Source organism: Podarcis tiliguerta, assembly GCF_965153285.1.
Source record: "Podarcis tiliguerta genome assembly, chromosome: 10".
In the NCBI taxonomy this organism is placed as follows: domain Eukaryota; kingdom Metazoa; phylum Chordata; class Lepidosauria; order Squamata; family Lacertidae; genus Podarcis; species Podarcis tiliguerta.
Window position 1 is genome coordinate 2879930 of NC_139543.1, and position 26315 is coordinate 2906244.

General features: G+C 43.8%; 1 protein-coding gene and 1 long non-coding RNA gene across 2 annotated transcripts in view; one reads left to right on the forward strand and one right to left on the reverse strand.

Moving 5' to 3' along the window:
• The window catches only part of LOC310658284, a 256099-nt gene that overhangs the window by 86950 nt on the left and 142834 nt on the right, over positions 1 to 26315 (reverse strand). The gene's annotated exons all lie outside the window — the stretch shown is intronic.
• The window catches only part of ELAPOR2 (endosome-lysosome associated apoptosis and autophagy regulator family member 2), a 95747-nt gene continuing 74074 nt past the window's right edge, over positions 4643 to 26315 (forward strand). Inside the window, exon 1 of the mRNA XM_083399503.1 lies at positions 4643 to 5068. Within this exon, the coding sequence (XP_083255629.1) occupies positions 4841 to 5068 (228 nt within the window). The 5' untranslated portion in view covers positions 4643 to 4840. The remainder of the gene's footprint in view (positions 5069 to 26315) is intronic.

The following is a 26315-nucleotide window of genomic DNA, read 5'->3' on the forward strand; positions in this document are numbered from 1 at the left end:
ATTCCAGCAGTTGTGGTGTATCTTCCAGGCATTTGAACTGTGGGGACAGAGGTGGCCCCCATTCACCTCAGTGTAGTAGAAAGCGTTCTAATGAATCTATACAAACAGCAAATCATCTTTTATTTTTTCCCCTGAAGTGTCCAGGAAAGGTTGCCTTGGGATGGTGGTGTGCTTGGGAGGAAGAAAAAGCCCCTGAACCATTTACACATAGAAAATGAGAAGGGACGGCTGGAAGACTTCTCCCCAACATCAAGTTCTCTGTGTGCAGGGAGGAGCCAGCAATGCACACCCCAGCCTCCCACCAGGAAAAGCGTCGTCTGGTTGTCATCATAGTTACGCAGAGAAGAGAATTTTAGCAAGAGGTTTTCTCAACCTCCATAACTTATGACAAGAAAATCAGCACCTTCTGAAATTTCATCCCCCCCCCCCACTGATAAAGCCATGTCCTAGTGTAACTTCCAACAATATAATATCTATTTTTCAAATAAATATTCTATTTTTCAAATAAATATTCTAATGATAGATGATAATGGAGTTCTGCTAGGATTGACATGGGGATTTTTAATCCTCAATCTTTCTTTAAGGAAAAAAAAAATCATTTGACTGTTCCCTTACCTCAATCAGGATGTATCATTTCCTGATATTTTTCACTCCTTATCTAGAATTCATCCCACTGACCCTCCTGATATTTCTGGTGAGTGTGCAGTGAGTTTATCCCTCACAAAATGTCAGGAAGAAAATGCCTCAGGGAAGCATAAAGGTTTTGAGTTTCACTGGCCTGACAGGGTTAGCAGCAAAAGGTTAATGGTTTCTCTCACCCTTTTTTGTTGGCTAAGGCACCATAATGCCAACCTAGAGACCAAGCTAATCTTGGAGCAGCTGCTAATGGTTTTCTTCTAAACATGAAGACATCTGCTTAGATTCTCCTTTTCAGTTGTGTGTTGGGTAAAAACATCAGATCAGAGGAAAATATGATACAGCCACTTTTATGCCACTGTTAGTTCACAACATATGGCTTAGTTGGGGGATGGGCAGATCATTCCCCCCCATTTGTGTTACTTGCATATTTGTTCAATCATAAGTCAGTTTCGTACCATTTCTCCATTAATTTGCAAACGTTTAAAAATGCTTGAAACTTCGTATTTAAATACATATTTTAATCAGTATATATATGCTTTTAATGTGCTTATATATATATATATATATATATGCTTTTAATGTGCATGCTTTTAATGTAAAATACATTTAGATATTCACTTTATCTCAACGTATGCATTTCCAAACCAATTTTTATCCTAAAATGCACATTTTAAACACATTTGGTCTCTTTATTGAGCTATAAGAAAAATTGGGACAGGGTAATTATGTTCTAGGTGGGACGTGGGTGGTGCTGTGGTCTAAACCACAGAGCCTAGGGCTTGTCGATTGGAAGGTCGGCGGTTCGAATCCCTGCAACGGTGTGAGCTCCCATTGCTCGGTCCCAGCTCCTGCCAACCTAGCAGTTCGAAAGCACACAGTGCAGTAGATAAATAGGTACTGCTCCAGCGGGAAGGTAAATGGCATTTCCATGCGCTGCTCTGGTTTCGCCAGAAGTGGCTTAGGCATGCTGGCCACATGACCTGGAAAAACTGTCTGCGGACAAACGTCGGCTCCCTTGGCCAGTAAAGTGAGATGAGTGCCACTACCCCAGAGTCTTTTGCGACTGGACTTAACTGCCAGGGGTCCTTTACCTTTTAATTATGTTCTAATCATCCTGTTAGGCTAGAAGCTACACATAAGAACAATCCAAAGCCTGGGGCTTTGTATACATGGAGAAATGCACTTGTTTAGCTGATACATAGGGTTACTTGGCTGATAGCCTAGCAAAATGTGCTGTGTGTTAGGCAGTCAGCCAAACCCCCTGTAGGCCAGGCTGGGGTTGTGGGGAAGGACAGTCTGCTGGGCCTGAACCCCGTCTTCCAACTGTTTAATGTGTACCTGGGCAGAAGTGCTGTGGGTGGGGTCCTAACTGGTGACAACCCAGGAAAGCCCTGAAACCAGTCTGCATGTCAGGGGTAGGAAGCTAACATGGTACTCTCTAGATGCTCCTGGACTACAACCCCCACTATCCCTGACCATAGGACGTGGGGCTGATGGGACTTGTAACCCAACACCATCTGAAGGGCACTGTGTTGGATACCCCTGAGGGAGGGGGCTGGGCCATGGCCTGAATAGCTGGCAAGTATGATATCACAGGGGCTCACAAAGATCTGGTTGCCAGTGGATCAGCAGGGCGGGGAGTGGTCTAGCCTGTTCTGGTACTTAAAAAAAAGATATGGTGGTTTTCCAAACAATTTTTTTTATTCCATACTATTTAAATTATGCAACAATGGGAACAGAGAAGCGGGGATGGACTGAAAGGGAGGAGGAAGCAAGAGGAGGAAGTAAGGAAACTCAAGCGTCAAGGAGTTACCAATATCCCCAGGTCACTAAGCACAAGTTTCAGTAAACCCAGACACAAACACAGCCATGTGTGCCTCTTCTTGCTGTTCTTGCCTGTAGGCTCCAAGTTCATAGGAGGACAGAGAATGTAACTCTGTGATCCTGTATTGTACTCAAGGTAGAAAGATCTCCTTCCAGTGTTGCAGCATTAACTGTTTTGCCACAAACAAAGCGGAGAAGATCCATTGCTCTTGAATTGAAAAAAGGTTTCATATGGAGAGTATAAAATCACAATAGATAGACATCTTTAAACCACAAAGGGGACTAGGTTGGTGATAACCAGGACTTCTGCCCAAAAATGGTTCTTTGCCAAGCATGCCCATATGGAGAGGATATATTAAATACCTGCATCGTTGATTAGAGTTGGGAGGCAGGCATCTGTTTTATTGTTGAAGCAGACGTGCTTCTAGATCTAGCAAGGACCACGCAATGGAAGGAAGCACTACTTTCCATAGCCCTGGTGGCTTTAAAAGCACTTTGATCTGGTCGGTGTAGCTTTTCATGGCACAGAGATGAGCCCTGTCATCTGCTAATGTTTGTAGATCAAGCTTTTATTAAAGCTGCACAAGAGCAGAGTCCAGTAGAAAAGTGGGCAACATGGAGCTTTCTCTTATCAGCATGAGAACATCTGCAGGATCAATAGCAGCTGCATGGATGCCCATGGGGAGTCTGCCTAAAGCTTAAAAGTAAGTTGTGGTAAACTCAAGCAAACTCAGAGGGCATGGAGGATTATTACAGAAGTTGCCAAGAATCTGAGTACTTTTCTGGAGTTTTAACAGGACACAGAACAGTGTTTTCAAAACACATTGTGCTATAAAAACAGGTGCACTTCAATTCCCATTGCGAAGCAAGACATCACTGTTAAAATCTCATGGGAGCTGAGTAAGGAAAACATTGACTTAATCCTGTGGGCAAATAGTGCAAGAAGCAGAGAGCTTTGTTTACTTGCAAGACATGCAGCCTCATCCTATGCAAAGTGAAGTGCGCCTACTCTGTTGAATCCATGGGCTCAGGCGCCCCAAACTCTGCCTGGTTTGCAGCTTTAGAGTTTGGCTAAAGCAGAGGTGGGAACCTGTGGCCCTCCAGTGGTTACTGGGCCACCTTCTCCATCTTTCCTGATCATGGTTCTGCTGGGGGAACTGGAGTCCAGCAACATCCTGTGGGAAATGTGTTCTCCTGGGTGAACGGAAGCCATGGAGAAGGGAGACTCCAGGGGGAAACTGCTGAAGTGAATCAAGGTTCTGAGTAAATACTCGTGCCTTTGAGTGCTCCAAAGCACCATAGATGTGTTGAGTATCTATCATTATTCCAGGAACTGGTGCAGCCTTTCCCAAGGGGTCCCAAGGGACACACTCCCTGCCAGGCAAGTGGGCACAGACTGCAGCTGAGAAGAATGAGTGACATTTTACAAAGTACTCAATTCAAATCTTGCTTTGTCACACCCACGCTTTCTCATACATACATACATCATTTTATTTGTTCAATAACTACAAACATAGCAAAAGTAATCGTGAGTAACAAATAAAATATCAGCAACTACACAATGAAATGGAACATTTCCACGTAAGATTTAAAATTAAGATACCAGAAAATTATATCAATACGAGCAATGCACCAACAAAACCCTTTAAATAAGGCCCCAGCCCAGGGGTCTCAGTCTATGGGAATCGTGCAAACCCACAGAGTAACATGGGCTCCCAATCTGTGGCCCCCGGGCTTCATTCAGCAAGGCTGCGGATTTTCGACGGAAGAGGGCACATCCGACGCGTTAAATATTCACACTGATTTTTAATTATGCTTGTGCCGCTTTCATTTCTTCCATCATAGTGTATTACAGTTTGAAGTCTATGGAACTCCATAAAAACAAGACCCCATTTCGCCTGGTGCATCAAAGATGCTACAGCAGGTGCCCCAGGCAAGAGTCTGTCGTTACCGGAGACCCCGCGGCTGCCTCCAACTGCCAGCAGAAGCGCAGGAGCCCCGGCCGAGGAGCCCCGCTCGAAGCCCGCTTGCTCTCCGGCTCCCCCTCCTCGCTGCTCCCCGAGGACCCCCGCGGCACAGCGCCGGCCGGACAGGTGCGCCCTGGGCGCCTCGGGGAGCCGGCGCGGCGCGGCGTGTCCGGGGCGGCGGGGCGGCGGGAGGCGCCGCCGGATGTGGCGGCCGCGAGAGCGCGGAGCAGCGGCGCTGCGGCGGCGCCTGCGCACTGCGCGCCCCTTCCCTCCTCCCGTGCAGGGCTCGGTCCGCCCCGTTGGCGACGAGCAGGTGGCGCGCCCGGCAGCCGCTCCGTTTCTCCAAGGCGAGCCTGCGCCTGAAATGCGCGCCGGCGCCGGGGAGAGAGCAGGAGAGGCTCCCCGCGGGGATGGGGCGTCGTCGGGGGGCTGAGTCGGGCTGGGCGCTCGGAAGCGCGGCCAGGAGCTGCCTCGGTGCCAGGATGCGGCGGCGCTGCTGCTGCTGCTGTGCCTGGACGGGCGCCGCGCCGGCCCCGAGCATCCTCCTGTGGTGCCTGGGCGGATGGGCTCTGCTGGGCTGCCGGAGCGCCGAGGCGGTGGCGGCGTCGTCCATCCTGCAGCTGCCTCAGTGCCAGGAGGTGAGATGCGGGCGCCGCTTCTTCTTCTTCTCCTTCTCCTCTCTCAGCCTCTCTCCCTCCCCGTCGGGCAGACAGAGCCGAGCAGTTGGGGAGCCCAGCGGCCAGGAGGCGCCGCGCCCCCCGCTCTCCAGCTCGCTCTGGCAAGTAGGAAGTTGGTCTGGCGAGAAGCGCAGGGGGCCGCGTCCCTCGCTGGGATATCCATCCCCTCGAAGTATCAGCGCTTCTGGCCCAAGGAGGGGAGATCCCACAGCAGCGCTGGGGCACTAATAGGATTTCAGATAGGGCTTCTTAGGGGAACTCGGGCTGCTTCCAGGCGCCGTGCTCCTGGCGAGTTCTTCCCGATTTGTTTCCGCGGAGACTAGACCTGAACTACTTTAGACGAGCGTTTGTCCGGATTCATTTTCAGGGGAGATGGATGATGTCGTTGCACCGAAGCAGGTGCGGCCTCACACTTTTCTTGAGAGGTGGGACTGAGTTTGCTGTGCAAGAGCGACAGCAATTGTGCGGCTTGAATCGGGTGGCGTGTGATCGAGTTATACCCCAAAATAGCGACAGAAAGAAAGCGCACGTCCTAATGCTTGCAATAAGCAAGTTAGCCGATTAGTATTACTGTATTAGTATTCTCATTTTGCGGATGAAAAGCGGAGGCTGTGGGGTCGCCCCTCTCCCCTCCCTCTACTCCTGTGCCATTTGCAGTAGGAGCATCGTGACACGTAGAAATTAAGCGAGCAAGGAGATAAATGGACCGGGCTGAGGGAGCAGCTCCTGCTGAATTTCTGGGTGTTAGGAGCAGAGCCAGCAAAAACGGTGGCATCCTTAGAGATCGAAAAGTCCTCGTGCTTGTCTAGCAGCACAAAGCGAACACGCGTCTGCTCAGAAGTCAGGCCTGTCGAATCTCATGGGCTTTGCTCCTAGGAATGGGTGCGCGCGATTGCTGCTGGATCACTTCACTTCGCTGAGGTGCGATTTTAATTGAAATCTTCCTGGTTCTTGGCTCCTGTTCTAAGGAGCCAGCTGCACGCGGCAACTAAGCAGATGCCGTGAGACCTCGATGGGCTTTCTAAAAATTAAAATCAACTCTCTCTCTCTTTGTGCGTGTTTAGCTTTGGACAGAGGAGCTTGAGGGAGTGCTTAACCCTTTCCCTGATGACTGTTGTATTTTCTGAGTTTAATAGTCTTCTCCAGCAGCTTTTCACCTCTGTAGTGTCTGTTGCCCTGATATAAATTAATCTGGAACTCATGTGGGTGGGGGATGCATTCAGCGTGTGTGTTATTTTGAAGGAAGGAAGGAAAGAAAGAGACTTAAGTATCCTCATCTTCCTTAAATGTTGCTTTGTCCAAAATCACAACCTCCTGAACCTGCTTTTTATTAATAGCAATAAAGCAATGCTTTTAAAAAATATGTGCTTGTACATAATAAGAACTTTCCCTGTAACTATGTCTGCTCATTTATGGAGGCACAAGCAGAGCCATCCTCAACAAATTGCTTTCACAGTTGGCTGTCTGACACCAGACCTGGGCAGACTTCACCTCTATAGGATCTACTTTACCTGTATGATAGGGTCCCCAAAGCCCACTCACCAGACCCAGGTGCACCCCATGAGCCACACACTAGTGGGACTTGTATGTACCAATCTCTTTTTGAGTTACTTGAGATCAGGGCTTCTAATAGGGGGGGGAGGTGGGTGCTGCTACTGCTAGACAATTGGGAATCAGAAACACTTGTTGACCTACTGCAGATCAGATCCAGATTGTCTCCTGCTCACCCTCTGCACTATGGGATCTAGTGCATTTGCCAGGATCCCATGCTTGGAATGCCAATAGCTCCCTCTGGGAGGAGAGTTGCTCCCTAGTGCCGTCTGCAGCATTATGGCGGAGGTTTCTGGGGCATCCCCCTGGCACTGAATTCAGTGACGCCCTCAATCCCAATGCCATGCTAACCAGCGTGGGTTTCTCGTGCAAGCACTGGGCCTGAGGTTTTGCTTGTTTACTTTGTTAGATCTGTGAAAAGGACCAAGAGGGCATTAAGCTTGGCTTTTCACTTTCTCTTCACATTTGAAACCTGTCTTCATCAGCTCCTCCAGAGAACTCAAGATGGCATGCAGTTTGTTCTCGCAGCAATCCTGTAAGATAAGTTTGGTGAAAAGCACCAGAAGCTGCCTCTCACCAAGAAATCTTTGTCCATGTAGATTAATGTTGTCTACACTGACTGGTAGCAGTTTGCAGGCAGGGGTTTCTCCCAGCCCTGCTTGGAGATGTTGAGGACCGAACCTGGGACCTCCTTCACACAAAACAGATGCTCTACCACTTAGCTAGGTTAAAGGTAAGTTGGACTGAAGCCTGCCTTGCCATAGACCAGCGTCTCCCAAACTTGAGTATCCAGCTGTTTTTTGGACTAGAGCTCCCATCATCCCCAGCTAGCAGGACCAGCGGACAGGGATGAAGGGAACTGAAGTCCAAAAACAGTTGAAGACCCAAGTTTGGGAAACCCTGTTCTAGACGATGCACTGAGTGTCCTGCCTGAGGCAGGATTTGAAACCTTATTTCCTAGCTCCTTTTTCCAAATTCTATCCACATTGGCTCCATAAGGTATTATTACACTTATGGGCTTGCCATATGTACGTATCTTTTTCATCCAATGCAGCTGATGAGGTAAGCTGTTCATTCAAAAAGGGCAGGACACACACTAAACCACTCAGCTCAGCCTTCTTCACTCTTGGGACTGCGGATGTTTTTGGGGCTGGGAAGCAATTCTCTGCCAAAGAGAGCTTCTGCCACTTGCAGTAGACAATAGTGGGCTAGATGGATAAATAGCCTGACTCGATATAAGGCAGTTTCAGAAATGCCTAAGAGTCTCTGACAGGCTGTGCTGCATGCTCAATTTATATTGGGGAAATGTTACATGGCTGCCTTCAGGGTCTTTTCTGTGGTGGCACAAAGAGTTGAAAATTATTCCTGAAGGGAATTGGCTTATTTGTCTTTCTCCTCCTGGTTCAGAGAAAAGCTAAGGCATTCTTATTTCACCCAGATTATGGCACTGCTGAAAAATGAATAAAATGGAAACTGAATCCCCCCCCCATTGTTAATGTTGATGTTTTGATTAATTCTGTATCGGTATTTTGATTTGGGAATATTTTGAATATATTTTAGACAGTTGGCTTATGGAGGATGTTCAGCAGAAGCACAGGGCGATGTACTCAGAAATAAGTGCCATGGAGGTCCATGGGCCCTACTCGCCAGTAAATGTGCTTAGCATTGCAGCTTACAGAGCAACAGATGCCTCTCCTCTGCCCTTCTGGATGGTGTTGGGATTTGATGTGGGTGTCCCTGCGCTTGGCTCTGCTGTCCTACCACAAGGGCCCCTGCTAGGCCTGCTGGCAAGCCCTCTAAAGGAAGCTTTTGGGAGGCAGGGAGGGGGTGAAGTTGGGCTGGCCGAGAATCTCCCAGATCCTCAGCCAGTCCACTTACCAATTAGGTGCCCAGCTTTGACTTCTCTGCTGCTCTGGCCTTCAGAGCAGTTGCCGCTTCTGCCCTGCCCAGTGCAAACGGCAGAGTTTTGGAGATGCTGGCGGTTCCCCTGCAATGTTCACCTCTGCTGTTTCTGACCAGGAGTTGTTATTATTTATTACATTTATACACCACCCTTCATCAAGAGATCCCAAGGCGGTTCACAGAATAAAATATAGTGGTATCTCAGGTTAAGAACTTAATTCGTTCCGGAGGTCCGTTCTTAACCTGAAACTGTTCTTAATCTGAAGCACCACTTTAGCTAATGGGGCCTCCTGTTGCTTCTGCGCAGCCAGAGCACGATTTCTGTTCTCATCCTGAAGCAAAGTTCTTAACCCGAGGTAATATTTCTGGGTTAGCAGAGTCTATGTAACCTGAAGCGTATGAAACCCGAGGTACCACTGTACAAGATAAAACACAAGTAAATAATTAAACCAAAAGTTTGTAGGATATTAATCTCTGTATATAATAAAGCCAGTTCCTGGGTTGTTCCACACCAGTCTCAAGTGATCAAGAAGCAGAGCCCAGGGTGGGACTCTGCAAAGAAAAGGATAGGGATATGCAGATAAATACTAGCTTGGTTTTCAGCCGTGTCCATTTGGCTCTACCAAAAGAAATAAAGAAACTTCAAAACAGATTGCATCTCCAGCACTGGAACCTGAAGTGAGTCCTTAGCTCCCTTCCTTGCCATTCTTTCTGCTTTATTACGGGTATTTTAGTAGTAAATCAACAAACCAATCAACAGTATAAAGCCCACTGTAGTTCCTGCTTTAACAATACAGTACTTCACAAGTCGTCCTATTCTGCCTGCTCCAAGCAATTCTTTATGTTTCTTAATAACCAGTTATCTGAAGAGAAGCCATACCAAGCAATTTGTTTTTGCCCTGGATCAAGTGAAAGTCAAGTTTTGAGGTCTGGCGGACATGCATGCTGAACTCAGCAACTTTCTGGAATAAAATAGTTTGGGGAAATGTTGAGGTCTTTCTCTGCCCATCTGTTGCTTTCATGGCCGGTGTGTTCAGTTTTCAAGGCCTTTTGACCTTGTAGCAGTTTGAAAAGGAGGCAAACTTGTTGTCATACTAGCAAAAGATTTTAGACTGTAGCAAGCTGGTGCTAAGACATAATATACATGTTAACAAACACACATTCTCTATATATTATATTTTTATTAATTTTTCAAATACAAAAGCAAATTTATACATTCCATACATCTTAATTACATCTTACTTCTTTTTTTGACTTCCCTCAATTTGTCTGCCATTCCTTCCTATTGTTACTTTTTACACATTTCTGCCCTTTTAACCCTTTCCCCTCACAAAGCTTCCTTAAAGCTTACAAATGTAATTTTATTATCACTCAGTTTTTGCATATATTGGATAAACTTTTCCCAATCTTCTGTAAATCTTTGATCTCGTCGATTCCGGATCCTTCCTGTCATTCTGTCCAGTTCTGCATAATCCATCATTTAGTTCTCCATTCTTCTATTGTAGGTAATTCCTCCTGTTTCCATTTCTGGGCCATCAATATTCTTGCTGCTGTCACTGCACATAAAAATAACTTCTTTTCTTTCTTATTTATCTCATTACCTGTAATGCCTAGTAAAAATGCTTCTGGTTTCTTAACAAATGTATATTTCAACATTTTCTTCAATTCATTATAAATCATTTCCCAAAAGCATTTTACCTTCTTACATTCCCACCACATAGGTACCTTCTTTTTCTTTACATTTCCAACATTTGTTGCTTATCTTATACATTTTTGCTAACTTCACAGGTGTTACATACCATCGGTACATAATTTTCATAACATTTTCTTTTATAACTGTGTATGCAGTGAATCTTAAACCATCTTTCCAAAGTCTTTCCCAATCCTCCATTTGAATATTATGCCCTATATCTTTGGCCTAGTCGATCATAACTGATTTTACCTCCTCATCCTTCGTACACCATTTCAGTAATATCTTATACATTTTTGCTAAATTCTTATAATCATTATTCAATATTTCTGTCTGAAATTTTGATTCTTTGTCAGCAAAACCCCTCTGATTTAAATCTTTTCTAAACATCTCATTAATTTGAAAATAATGCAGCCAGTCATTCACATAGTCCTTAACTTCTTCAAATGATCTCATTTTCCATTTTCCTACACTTTTACACATTAACTTCTCATATGTCACCCAACCCCCTGTCATATTGACTTTCTTCACACTTCTCGCCTCCAACGGCGACAACCAATATGGAGTTTTTTGTTCCAACAAGTTTTTATATCTTTCCCACACTTCAATCAAAGACCTTCTTATAATATGATTTTCAAAACCTTTATGTACTCGTCTCTTGTCATACCACAAATACGCGTGCCACCCAAATCTATTATCAAAACCTTCAAGATCTAACACATCCGTGTCTTCTAGTTTCATCCATTCCTTCAACCAACAGAGGCAAGATGCTTTGTAATACAATTTCAAGTCTGGCAGGGCGAAGCCTCCTCTTTCTTTTGCGTCCGTCAATATCTTAAATTTTATCCTCGGCTTCTTACCCTGCCAGATATACCTTGAAATTTCTCATTGCCAATTTTTAAAAATCGCTGCCCCTTTGATTACTGGAACTGTTTGAAACAAGAATAACATATTTGGTAGCACATTCATTTTTTTGGTTGCAATTCTTCCCCAAAATGACAATTTCATTCTTCCCCACACCTCTAAGTCTCTTTTGATCTTATTCCATGTTGGAATATAATTATTCTGAAACAAGTCGATACTCCTGGGGGTTAACCAAACTCCTAAATATTTAACTTTCTTTACCACTTCTATTTCAGTTTGCTGCTGTAATCTGTTTACATTCTCTGAATCTACATTTTTAGTAATTGCTTTAGTTTTTTTCTTATTCAGAATGAATCCTGCCAACTGACCAAACTGGTCCATTTCTTTCAACACTTCTGTTACCGTGTTCATGGGATCTTCCAAAGTTAATACTAAGTCATCTGCAAAGGCTTTAACCTTAAATTCTTTTCTACCCACGTTACCCCTTTTATCTGATCATTACTTCTAATTGCCCTTAAAAACACTTCCAGGACTGTGATAAATAACAGAGGTGATAAAGGACATCCTTGTCTTGTTCCGTTAGTTATCTTTATATTTTCCGTCGTCACATTGTTGTTGTTTAGTCGTTCAGTCGTGTCCGACTCTTCGTGACCCCATGGACCAGAGCACGCGTCGTCACATTATTAACTATTAATTTAGCTCTTTGATCCATATATATAGCCTTAATACCATTTAAAAACGAATGTCCCACCTCCATCATTTCAAAATTCTTTAACATAAATTCCCAAGAAATATTATCAAAAGCCTTCTCTGCATCCACAAATATTAACATCGCTTGTTTGTCATTCTTAGTATTCAGGTATTCCAAAATATTAATTATATTTCTAATATTGTCTTTCATTTGTCTACCTGGCAGGAAACCCACCTGATCTTTATGTATTAATTCCTTCAATACTTTTTTTAACCTGTTTGCTAGTATGTTTGCAAATAATTTATAATCATTGTTCAAAAGCGAAATTGGCCTAAAATTTTTAACCTGATTTAGATCAGACTCTTGCTTGGGTATCAATGTGATGTATGCTTCTTTCGAAGTTTCTGGTATTTGTCTGTTTAATAAAATGTTGTTCATAACTTCTTTTAATGGGACAAGTAGGATGTCCTTCAATTCTTTATAATATCTTGCACTTAGTCCGTTGGGTCCCGGTGTCTTCCCAATTTTTAATTCTTTTATTGTATTTCTAATCTCCTCTAATTCTATATTTTCATTTAATTTTCCTCTTTCTTTTGTCGGAATTTTCTGCACCCCTTTTTCTATTAAGTATTCCTCTATTTTTTTTATATTGACTTTTTCTTTTCTCTTGTATAATTGTCTGTAAAAATCCACAAATCCTTTTCTTATCCCTTTCGGGTCTTCAATCTTATTATCTTCCACAATTATTCTATGAATAGTGTTTTGCTCTTTTCTTTTTTTATCTGCCAAGCAAGCAGTTTTCCTGACTTGTTTGCAAATTCAAAGTTCCTTTGTCTCAGTCTTTTAATATTCCATTCTACTTCTCTGTTTATTATCATTGCAAATTGTGCTTGTAATGCTTTAATATTCATTTTCGTTTTTTTATCTTCGGGACTAGTAACCAATCTCTTCTCATTCTCCATTATTTGTTTTAAAATTTCTTTTTCCCCATTTTCTCTTAATTTATTCTTAATTGAATTCTGTTGAATAAAAAGTCCTCTCATTACAGCTTTACTAGCGTCCCAAACTGTAGTTATTTTTGTTCCTTGATTCATATTATTTAAAAAATAGTCCTTCAAGCACTTTTGTGCCTCCTCTACAACTTTTAAATCATCAAAGAGAGTCTTGTTTAGTCTCCATCGGAAAGATTTTTCTTCATATCCTTTCAAGATACACTTTATTGAATTATGATCCAATAATTTCTAGTCACTCTGCGATAGATGTTCTGTCCCCTTTTCCAGTACATATATTGATATCTGAAGCAGCTCTTAAGGAGGCAAGTTAGGAGAATTAGCATCTAAATCAGATGTGATGAAGCACAATATATTCTACATCTACAGCAAAAGTTGAACTTGTTCTGAGTAACTTCATGGCAAAGTCAACTAGCAATTCATACTTTCAAATGAGGCCCCCTATCCATGTTTTATACTTATGTAACTCTCTAGTCTTTGCTTATACAAGGACCCACCATTATCCCTTTTTCTGGCAAGGAAGAGTGGGTGGATTGAGAGTCTGTTTTGACAGCAAAACTCCTACCCTATGACTAAGGGTACATATATATAAGCCAACACAATGTGCCATAGACTGCTAGCGTTGCCAATATGTTGAGCTGAATAAAAACTGTTGCATTTTTTTTAAAGTTAGGCTGATAAGAAAGTAGATTGAAGATATTGTAAGAGTCGTCATCAGTCTTAACAACTAATGCATAACTAAGCACACTGACTGCCAACACCTGTTGGGAACCCCCCCCCCCCCTTGGAATCCTGAACATTTGGGATTGCCACCTGCCTGGAGGAATTGGCCAGCTTTCTTTCTTTTTATCTTTTTTCTTTATTATCAAACTGTGACTTAAGAAGTGTGTTCCCGCCCCCTGCCCCCTGGAGAGAGCAAAGGCATGGCCAAAGCAGAGCAGGTGAGTCAGGAGTGGAGCCTCATGGAATTGGATGCATCAGGTGCACCCCAAAGCATTGTGGGATGGAGGCTGGGGCTTCTGGGAGTGGGCTTTCCTGCAGCAAACTCTTACACAATTAATCTTCTGGAATCGATAGAAGTGCAGACACACTACAATGTACATCTACTTGAACAGAGTTAGGCAGGTGAGCAGAGTGTACTGCCCTGCCGGGCAGAGGACAGCAATGACAAGAATTATTCTCAGTTAGGGAGAGGGAAACCCTCAGATCACTTAACTTCATCAGAAGACTTGGGAAAACCATGTCCCAACTCCCTGAATTGGATAATACAGTCACAGTGTTGCTTCCAAAAATGGTCACAGGAGCATATAAGCTCATTAGTTGTTAAAACTGAGTGGTATGAATGTATTTAGAGGCATGGGGAATGTTACTTCTTTGGCTTCTGGCAGTATTAGTGTGTGTGGGGGGGGGGGGAGTCCCTGTGGAAATGAAAGGCAAAGGAGATCCTGGGTGAGCAGGCAGAGGAGGTTTTCAATGAGGTTCCATCCCATGATTCATTTGAGATGACTAAAGAAGACAGAGGGAGACTTGGCAAAACAAATTGTGGGTTTGTGGCATGGGAAGGAGTGTGCACACGGGGCAACCAAACCTAGATGCAGCCTCTAGCTGTGGTGAGTCCCATCATGCATTCTGTTCGGAGATGCCCTCATGGTTCACCAGCTTTATTAATTCAGCAGCAAGTTCCTGTAGGATACCAGCAAACTCACCTTTTTCAAGTTCCAGTGTCGTGGCTTCCTGGAGAATCCAGAAATTTAGGAGTGGCTTTCCTGGCGGGGCAGGGATACCCCTTTTCTCCTTGGCAAAAACAAAAGTTCCTATCCAGCCCCTTTCTGATTACTTTGCTTTTCCATGGAGACGGATGCCATTAATTGCTATTAGGTTCCAGTTCTGCTTAGACTGCAACAGCAAAGTCACATCTCTTTCTGGAACATTTTGTTGCATATCTCTATCCTACTTTATCAAATAATTCCTTCTTTTTATGTTTCTATATCAATATTATCAATATTAGGTAAAGCCATCCAATCTTACTGTTTTTCAATTATAACTAAAAATCATTTTTAAAAATTACTTTCTTGGGTTTTGATTTTGCTCCAGTCTATTTAAAAATGACCTTATTTGGGCCACTTTTCAGTGGTGGCTTTGCAAATGTGACCCTCTCTGCCTACTGATGTCTATCTTGAAACTTTACTTCATATTTTTAAATGACAGGTGAATATGTACCTCTTCCACCAAGTTTTTGAAGAGAGGGATTGGTTTTGATGAATCTGATGAGTTTTCCCCTGTTGGGCTGTTGTTTTATGGTGTTCCTCTTTTATGCTGTTGCAATTTTAATTTGGTTTAGTTTTTAAGTTTGTTTTCTTGAAGCATATAGCCCTGTGGCTGTAAATAAATAAATGAAGCCCATTCCACTTCTTCCCTGGTTGGGGAGAAAGTAACTCAGGTGGGGTTCTCTGCATACACCAGCACAGCCCTGCTACGGCCAATAGGAAAAATATCTATTTTTGTGAGCCACAAATAATAACCCTTGGTTGTTGTTTTTTAAAAAATGCATTTTTAAAAACACCAAAACAGACTGCAGTTTGAAAACAAATAAAATCTGGAGTAGGGTTACCAACAACTGGGTGGGTGGGTGGGAGTCTGGCTATTTGTGTGTGTTGGCCAGTTTCTGGAAAAGGGTAAGACAGCGTTTTATTGGGGTGCCTCCCCTTGCCTGAATTTAGAGTGTTTTGTGCACCAGTGAGTGCTGAACTCTACCCTCTTGATCTCCCCCAATGGGCTGTGCCAGTAATCTCTTCAAAGGCCCTCCAGCTGCAGATCCAGTGCAGGCTCTGTCCTCAGGTCTTGCTCAGATGCCCAAATTCAATAATTGGAGTTCTTGTTATTAAGTATACCAAGAAAAAAGCACTCCAAGAAGTCAGGCCAATATAAGAACTCAGGCCAATATCAGGATTATACATCATTTCTTTAAGACCACTGCAGCTGTCCTCTGCACTTTAGAACTCTATGCCTTTAAGAAGATCTAGGGGATCTCATCTACCCCTTTAAGTGCATATAAAAGGTAACAGGCTCACTATCAAATTGAAAATACACAGAAAAGCTCAAGATACACGTTGATCTACCCACATGTAGGTGAGGAATCATATGATTATATGCTACCTTAGAGTTTTAGATTTGATTCAACGCATGTAACTATTATTAATATTGATTAATTTCAGTTCTTATCCTTGAGAAACGTGGAAAATAACAGGATATATTTATCCAAAAGTCTTCAAACTTACACAACCCTTTAAAAATTAGATAAGGAACCAAATGTTATATAATACTGTTTTATAAATTATAATTCATGATAATTTAGAATTTAAATGTATTTTCATGTAACATTTGATACTTCCAGCTGATGAAGGTGAATACATCAAAACAGGGCTCTGTCCTGATTTAATCCATAATTGACTTCTGACTTCTGCTCAGTGATTGAAACTAAGACCTCCACGATGAATCTGACTATGGACTAACATGAACTTATCTCTACTTATAAACTCTTACTTCTAATTCTGTAATGAATTATTGTGTTATACATATTTTTATGAGTTTGAGTTTGTAATCTCTATTTGAGTTTGTAATCCTTGTCAGACTACATACTTTTGAATGGATTAGTTTTTGTTACTATTGACTATTGATTTGTGAGTAGGGACGTCTCCCACTATTGAAACTTATACTGGCCTGAGTTCTTGGTGTGCTTTTTTCTTGGCAAATTCAATAATTGGCAGGCCTAATCGGCAGGACATTTTATAAGAGGCACCAAGGACTTTAAAGCATTGAACTAGTGTTCAGCTCAAGAGCTCATTTAAATCTCACAGCAGCTGCTGTGCATGTGGAGGAGTCATTCCAGTTTTGCTCATGTCAGACCTGTTGTTCTTCCGAGGATCCTGCCTGCTCTCTTTTAATGAGGAGAGGAGAAAACGCCAGTGAAAAGGTCTCTTCAGAAAAATCTTGAAGAGAAAAGTGAGCTAATCATGATAAGCAAGAGAGCAATTTGGTAAACCTTGTTGAAATGGATTTCCTTCCTAGAAGTTTAATAGCTTCTGTGCCAAACTGTTCAAAATAATGCAAAAACCATTTGCTATGCATTTATTTTGATACTTTTTAAAAAACTCAGTCTTTGTAGCCCGGAAGCTTGGGCCTGTTAACAAGGCTTATGGACTGGAGCAGGTGGGTTTTTACTCTTAGAATCATAGAGTTGGAAGAGACCACAAGGGCCATCAAGTCCAACCCCCTGCCAAGCAGGAAACACCATCAGAGCACTCCTGACATATGGTTGTCAAGCCTCTGCTTAAAGACCTCCAAAGAAGGAGACTCCACCACACTCCTTGGCAGCAAATTCCACTGTCGAACAGCTCTTACTGTCAGGAAGTTCTTCCTAATGTTTAGGTGGAATCTTCTTTCTTGTAGTTTGGATCCATTGCTCCGTGTCCGCTTCTCTGGAGCAGCAGAAAACAACCTTTCTCCCTCCTCTATGTGACATCCTTTTATATATTTGAACATGGCTATCATATCACCCCTTAACCTCCTCTTCTCCAGGCTAAACATGCCTCTTGAGCCTTTGCTGTCTACTAGAAGTCTCTTGTGGAATTTAGGTGGTGGGAAATAATCGGAGGTGGAGCTTTGTTCTGTGGGGCTGCTTGTCAAGGCAGCCCACTCATCTGTTTGACTTTTATGAAAGCAACAACTCCGTATTAATGCCTAGGTAGTGGTTTAATTTTGTCATGGTATCAATGTAAACATGCAAACTAGCGATTGTTGCTATATTAGGCAAGCAGGAGCCTTGGTTCGAAGTTTACAGCTGCTTTGTATGTGGCAGAATCATAGAGCTGGGGAGGTGGAAAGAATCATCTAGTCCACCCCCTGCAATGAGGAGTCTCAGCTCAAGCATCCCTGACAGAGGGCCATCCAATCTCTGCTTAAAGACCTCCAAGGAAGGAGCGTCCACCGTCTCCCAAGGGAGACCTTTTCACTGTCCAACAGCTCTTCACAATACTTCTGAACTGCTCTCCATCCAAGGGCTATCACAGCCGGGTTTGGCGGTTCAGGTAACATACTGTGGCCAATACCACAAATTTGTGTAAATTCCTGTTAGTCCACCCCATGTCTCCAAAATAACCTCAATCTGTGGCTCACACATTTCGGCTGGCCTTTGTAGCCACCAATATCATTTGTGGTCGCTACTGGCTCTGCTGCGCACCATTGGGAAGAGAGATTCCCCCCGCCCTGGCCTCACACAATATGAGAGACCCTTTCATTCCCCACGTTCTCACCACAGTGTAGAGAACTCATGATGAATAATCTCTCATTTTCTGCTGAAGGCATGTGATCACCAGAATGAAAAACATTGGGTGAAATCCAATGGTAGATATACTCAGAGCTGACTCACTGACATCAAGTGACTTAAATTACTTAAAATCATTACTTTAAATGAGTTCACGCTAGAGTAACAATGGTTACCGTTCATTGTCACAACTTGCTCTGTCCCTTTTCTAAATTACCTGACACATATGAGACCCAGGAGAGGGTTGAGTACTTCCCTCCTAGTTTATACTGGAGGCACAAAGTGGCAGAGAATGGCAGCATGGTGAGAAATGCCTTCTCTCTCAGGGGGGGGGGGAGATTGTGGGAGCGGGGGGGGGGCGCACTGGCATTCTGAGCCAGGGGTAAGCGGTTACCAAAACAAAAGCCATGCTTTCCTCAGTGGACCTGGGAGTCCCATTTGTGGGCACTTTGTCGTGGTGAGAGGAACACCTGAGCACTGTCATTGGGAAAGATTTCTAGGCCCATGCTTTCCATGTGTTTTTATTCATCATAGATAAGTAGCATGTTAGGGATAAGACGAGGCTAGACTCTGCTCCCTGAGTCACAAGTTTTCTGTGTGCACGCATCTCTATTTCTGTTTTTGGTATGGATGAGTATTAGGTTGTGTGAGTGCCCACGTGCATTCTGAAATGGTACAGCTTAGACACAGGTTTCCCATTTCAGTGACAAGCAGGCTGAATAAATTGGATAAGGACTTAAGGCCACCAGGACTTAAATGTTAAGATAAAACCTTTTGCTGCTGTTCCAGTTAATTTGTGATAGCAAAGTAATTCCTGCTGCCATGATGCTAAGCACATTTACTTGGGAAAGAGCACCTTTTGTTGTAGAAAAGGATAACATATATTTTAAAACAAAAATAATATAATGTGTCACTGTACCCATGCACATGTCTGGCCTGCTGCCCCCCCCCCCCCCGTGTATGTGTGTTTGTCTAATGCTAACTGCTGGATTTCAGCCCTGAGGTTCTGCCCTGGCTGCATCACCGTCCTTAGGGCTCCTTGCTCATGTGCAGCAACTGACCAGCAGGAAGAAAGTTTGAAACCACTGTCTTTTCCATTATTACTGTCACCCATGGTTAACGTGATGCCATTCTTCTGGTGCTGGATGTAGCTGTCCTTGGAAAAGCGCTGGAAAGTGCTGTGGGAGAAGTCCTATTTCCTGGCAGTTCAGTTCTCGGGAGGCTTCAGTATAGAAGCCAGCAAAAGCTGTCGTGTTCCATATCACCTTTTGAAGGAAGGTTATCCAAAACAACACAATGATAAGGTGTACAAACTGACTGCTGACGAACTGGTCAGGCGCAAAGAGCAATTCTCTGCCTTGGAGAGTGCAGGGCCATGCATTTCACTTAGTCCAAGATAAATGTCTAACCAACTTAATAGAGGTCAGAAATATTTAGATTCAGGGACTCTTCATAGTTCCACCCTAGGTTTCACATAAATTCACACAAATGCATTGTGTTTTATTTTTGAAAAGCAACCAGTCAACCAAACTGTTTTTGGAGCTGAAATTTGCTCAAATTTTAATCCCCATTCTTTTCTCTTAAACTTAATGTAATGGCAAGAGCCAAAAAATGTTCTGGTTAAAAGGCCTTCTTATACTTTTTACATGAAAAGAAATTGTTTTTCTCTTCCAAGGAAAGAAGAGAAATCCCTTGAGAATATTTTGTGCATCACACAGTGCAATCCTTTGGAGAATTACCAGCACTTTAAATACATTATTGCAAGGAATTGTATTATGGCTTGAAGCAAACTTTCAGTGTCTGCAGGACTTTAAAGAAAGTCTCATGCTTTTATGGTGAAAAAGTGAGAACAATTTCACATAAACCATCCATGGTGTAGAATCCCTGTGGAGGCCCCTAGGCAGTCAAGATCTTGGGGGTGCCCTTCACAAATTATCTTCTAATACGTTTTTGTAATTTCCTTTCAAGATCAAATCAATGTTATTTTGATCCGTTGTCATGGGGCCCATAAAAGGTGTCTACTCTGACTGTTTGGTAATCTGACATTCTGTAGAACAGGGTCGGCAACGTTTTTTGAGGCCAGTCAGGTCCACTCCCCGGTGGGCCGGAGCGTATGCCCCCGTGCATGCTCTCAAGCTATTTCCGGCGTACTTCCGGGACGGAGGAGCGCCCATGTGCATGCGCACACACTATTTCCGGCGCTCTGCCCACCTGAAAGTTGGTCCCCTTGGCGAGAAAAAAATGGCACCATGGGGGAAAAAGCACAGAATCCCCACGCCGATCCACAGAACGGCTACGGGCCAGTTCCAGGAAGCTCATGGGCCAGAACTGGCCCATGGGCCTTAGTTGCCGACCTCTGGTGTATAATATCTACTGCACAAATTGGGTAACAAACTGACTACCCTGATCAAGGAGAGAGCCAAAAGGCCCTCAGCAGGGAAATCTTTGGCTGTTTTGGCCCTTGAGCCACTTGGTTGCTCAGTTTCCAATGTTCAGGTTGTGAGCGTGTTGCTGCTTATGTCTCCAAAATGGCACCACCTGCGCATGAGAGCAGGCCTAGAGTGACCCCAAGACTTGCAGAAGTTCATGCAAATCCAAAACCACCTTTAGAAAGCCAGGAATGCAAAACCAGGTGGGAAGGGAGTATCCTGGATTAGGGCAGTAAATTCAACACAGCAACATTTTATTACAGGTCTTACTCGTTAGAGTGTCCTATTTTCCTGCATTAGGTGCTCAGGTGCAACAGTGACAAGTGTGGCTAAGAGGCCCTGAGTGCCTTGCTAACTGCCTCTAAGGGCTGGCTTAGCCTGGTGATCGCACAGTCTGCAAGCAGAGGTAGTAGCTGTCCCTGCCTTGAGAAAATATGCAGACTGAGACATTGCAAATTTCCTTTTCTTGAAAAAAGCAATAAACAAGACCCCAAGTTAACCCAGCAATCACTTCTTTATTCTGAGCATGGGGGAATTTAGCTGATCAGGGATCATTTCCCATGTTTTTTCTCTCATATTTATATATGTGTGTGTGCGCGCGTGCGTGCACAACTTCAGGGGAAGATATTGTACCACACACTAGTTCACCAGCACAAGTATGCTCACAAAGACAGTGAATTTAATAAAAATAATAACAATACATGTGACTTTCATGGGGAGGGGGAACGACAGACTGATACCTGGATGCTGAAGAGTGAGACAGTGTTGTGTTTCATAGGTGTAAAAGGGGGGGGGGTCATATCCCCTGCTGATATGCAAAGCAGCATCTGTGGCCTTATTCATTATTAATGAGAAATAGATTTTACTTAATTACCAATGTCAGGAGGAAACAATCCTTTCTGCTAATGGCTATCTCCATTGCAATTATCTCTAAAGGGTAATGAGAGCTCACTTTTTGTAAATGTATCTCATTAGCCATGGATCATATTACAGCCAGCTAACCTGCTGCCCTGTTAGAAACATTCCTCCCCCCCATAGAAGTGTGGAGATTAATCCCCCCCCCCCGCCAGCCACACAACCACTGGGATTTTCCTTCAGGTTTTAGTGGTTTGTATCCTGCTCAGTTCACAAGTCTGTTAAGCCCGCGGGAATATGTTGGGTCTGGGTCTCAGTTCTTCTGTTTACTTGGTTGTGATGCAGGCTGATCATTTGATATTATGTGTTTTCATTCAGATGTTGGCCAAGGCTGACCAACAGGAGTTGAGGGGCTCATTTTGTTTAGTCTCCAAACGGCTGCAGGCATATGGGCGGCAATCTGTTGGCTGCATATTGGACAAACTACTTTCTGCATCGTTTTCTGTGAGCTGGAAGTGCCATTTCAGATTTCAGTAAATGGAAGGCAAGATTTTCAGCAAGTCTTAAAAGTTAACCCCACTCATAGATGCATTCAAGATTACATTGCAATTCTAATCCCACATGCTTTGTAAGGCGTGTGAAAGCTGCTTCCAAAATATCTCCTTACAGAAATGGCTAACGTGTTCAACTAACGCATTATGTATGGGGGGTGGGGCTAAAATACATCCACATAATATATCCAAACTCCAGAATACTGTCAGCTTGTGCATGTAATGGACTGTCTGGACGCAGAGGGATGGTGGGAGGAACCAGCTGGGGAACCCCCAAGGGAAGAAGGATCAGAGCCTGAGGAATGGTGATGGGTCAATGATTGGTGGACAGAGAGAGAAGACGGAGAAGACTGAGAAGAGGAGGTGCTGGAAGCTGAAGAGGCAACAGGGTTTAGTGAGTGGGGGGAGTCTATGACTGATAGAAATCCAGGATCAGAAGCAGGAGCAGAAGCTGGCAAGTCCTAGATTGGGATGTGTAATTTAAACTGGTAAAAGTCTTCCCCATTCAGCAAATCTGAGTGTTGTTAAAGTCAACGGCGCTATCAGAAGTCCACTTCAGTGGGTCTTCTCTGAGGATGACTTAGTTGGACATCACCCCTTCCTGCTAATCAGTCCATTCTGGAAGAAAGCCAGCTTGACAGGAAGAAGCTTCCAGAATAGCTCTTTGCCTCTTTTGCTGGTGTTCTATCTGCAGAGAGTTGGTTTCAATATGAAAGAACATCCGGAAATGTGGTTCTTCCACCTGAAGTGTGGCAGACAGCTCTGTCACCTCAGGATACCACCACCCAGCAGTACTTTCCAGCCTTGCAAGGGGTTGGACTACATGACCCTCCGATGTCCCTTCCAACTCTACAGTTCTGTGATTCTAAAATATGCAATAAAACAATCCCATTAAAACAAGAGAGTAATTAAAAGAGGAGACTCGGGTTAAGAGACCAAGGAAATGCTTGTGTAAACAGGAGGGTCATCAAAAAAATATACCGTAGTTCTTTATTTTCTGTCCTTCTCTTTAAAATGAACTTCTTTTAATTTGGAATGACACTATTAACTTAATCGAAGCCGCCTCAGAAATAGACTTCCGCCCTGAAACTCTTTAGACACAAGCATGGGTTTCCTTCCTAGCAGCATGTGTGTTACAGCATCTTATACAGCTACTGCCTCAATATTTGCCTTAATACAAATAAGTTTGTATTAAATAAGAGATTTTGATAATTTTTCCTAGTCTCTCTCTCTCCCCCTCCCCCCATTTTAAAATGCATTTCCATGTTTTATGAAGCAAGTGTGGAATTAAATGTACATGGGAGGCAGTTTACAGAACATCGTGGTAAGCGAGAAATGCCAAAATGCAATTCGCCATCTGCTAGAAAATCAAGGGAGACAGACAGTGAAGAATCTGATGAGAAACATGGTGTGCTAGTTTCTGCTACCCCAGGTGTAAATTTGCGCACTCTTCATTCATGCAACTAATGATTCACGACTTAACACTGGTGTAATCAAGAGCAACGTTTGGCCCATTACAGTACATATGTTTGAAAACAGACTGTGAAACATTATTTTTGCAAGGAGTATGAAAGGCACCTAATAGGTAGAACAAAGCTTTTAGGGTCAAATAAATAACTGTGCTGAAATATGATCTGATTTCATCTTTATCAATTTCAGCGAAAGTTGTTACAACGGGTGCTTCCAGACAGGTGTTTGATGCTCCTCAAAGTGAGCAGGTTTTCTGCAGCACCCATAAGGTGTCAGCATCAAAATCCCAGCCTATTTTCCTAACCCCCTTTAATATAGATTTACCCTTTTTTAGAAAGAATCTAGTAAGTTAACACACACACAAATGCACACACACCTATTGCCAACGACCCATCTATAATAACTGAATGACCCTTGGCAGTATTAAGACCCCAACTGAAAATTCCCCAAGAGGATATACTATTCTTTATTAAAGTGTGAAACATACAATTATTTGTGTGGGTGTGAAAACATGCATTATGTAAGGGGAAGGAGATTCCTGGATTCCTGGATTCCTGTCTTTTGGGCAGGGATTCAAACTCATCACTATGGATAGACAAGGAAGTTGATAAGAATGCCAGGGGGCTGTAATAGGTTGGTGGCGTCTGCGTGATTCCTCTGGTGTATGAAACGTCTTTCCCATTTTACTGCTGGTGAGATGCATCCCTCTGCCTATGATGCCTCCTTTTCTCTCTGGTTGCCGCATGTTGAGAAGGAGGTAGAAAAGTGTACTGCCTCTGAATGTGAGTGTTTGATTTACCAAATGCCTAGAGGCGCAGAGATGCCTCTCTCTCTATGTGGCCCTTGGGATTCCCCCAGCTCCACCCACTTCATGCCCTTCTTGGGTGCTTCTAACAGAAAGGAGTGTAAGTAGAAATTGGACCACTGTACAAAATTACATTTGCTGCTGCCATGTGGCCCCCAGAACGCTGCCTAGATAGGAAGCAGGTCTTGGTTTGAAAAAGGTTACCTGTCCCTGCTGTGTAGTTATCCAGGAAGGGCCATGCAAACGGTCACAGGGCAGCTTCAGTCCCCCCCTCTCCAAGTTGGGCAGAGAGAGGCTCCAGTTGGAAACTGCAGAGGACTCTTGCCAGGCAGGGTTGATGATTCAGAGCGAGATGGGTGGAACAAGGGCGGTGATCTGCCTTTAACCAACCTTTGGTTGGAGCGACATCATGATGAATCCATTGCCTGCTCACCCATGGTGAGCAAGATGCTGTTCCAAGTGACCTGAAAGGGAAGCTCATTTAAACTGAAAATGAGCCCCCAGCCCCACCGGCATTTTGTTCTTACGTGGCTGTGCATGGCCAGCTAGACTGACTTATGTAGACTTACTTGCTGGGTTGTTTTTGTCTTGTTGCACCAAGTCCTCCTCCTTTCTAAGCACAGATTGCAATGGTGTCACTCACAATGCCTTCTGTCTCAATAGGTGACATATTTTACATACAGTCCTTAATGGGAATTGGGAGGTTTAAAGTGTATAAGCAGTAAGAGCAAAAGATGACAAGAAGAGCACAAGATGAATCATGCCAAAGGCCCAGCCAGGAGAACATCCTGGTCTCACCAACCAGATGCCAATGGAAATGCAGAAGCAGGACCAGAGCTGCAGGTGCCCTCCCCCCCCCCCCAGGAATCCTAGGACTTAGTGATGTTTCTCTTTTGTGGAGAGGATGGATCCTGTGTGTGTGTGTGTGTGTGTGTGTGTGTGTGTGTGTGTGCGCCCTCAGGAGAAACCCCCAAGTTCCATCCTTGGAACCAAGCCCTGCTCTTTTGTTTTCATCTTAAGAAAGTCCCTGTCACTCTGCATTGGCTGTTGCCACCTAGGCTGTCACTGCTGGTAAGATTAAAGTGAAATAATAAAAAGGGAGGTTGGGAAAGGGCTGAAAATGGATGGTTTATATAATATTTCTGCATTTTTAAAACCAACGAGAGTAAAGAAAAGGAAGGAATCTACCCTGGCAGCAGAGAATTAATAGCAAATGAGCAGTCTTTTGACTGCTTTCTGAGCTTGTTAATTCATTTCACTTTCTCAAATATGACAGCCCTGCAAAGCTCATTTCAGATGCAGACTGAACTGCTGAATGCTCCAGCTGTACAACAGTGCAGGTTTCCTTCTTTCATCATGCTGGTGATGTGAGCCTTGTGGGTGCTGCAGGCAGTGTGGCCCCATTGTACACCCCAGGCTAACGTGGTAAACTCTGGGTCATGAAGGAGGAGCTCCTGCTCAGACTTCTCCTTAGGCTGCTTTTGCCAGTTCTGGAAAGATTTAACATCTTTGTGCGATGATTACCAGCTTGGATGGCTTTGAAAGGAGATTATATAAATTCACGGAAAATAAAGCTGTTGGTTGCTACTAGTCATGATCACTGTATCTTCCCTCTCTGTATGTTGAGGGAGGGATTAAACTGCATATGAGAAATTTAGCTTTGAACCATTAAAAATCAAAGAACCATAGAATCTTAGAGTTGGAAGGGACCCCAAGGGTCATCTAGCCCAGCCCCCTGGAATTCAGGAATCTGCTAAAGCATCCCTGACAGATGGCCACCCAACCTCTGCTTGAAAACCTCCAAGGAAGGAGAGTCCACAACCTCCCAAGCAAGTCTGTTCCACTGTCAAACAACTTTTATTGTCAGAAAGTTCTTCCTGATGTTTAGTCAGACGGGTGGGGTTTAAATTAGTTGTTGTTGTTGTTGTTGACCCTCCAAGTGCCCCTATTTTCCAGGGACAGTCACAGATTTACGGAAGTCATCCCGGTTTCTGATTTGATCCTGGTATGTCCAGCTTTTCCTTAGGATGTCGCTAATTTCATTGGAGGGTCTGGAGTTCTGCAACC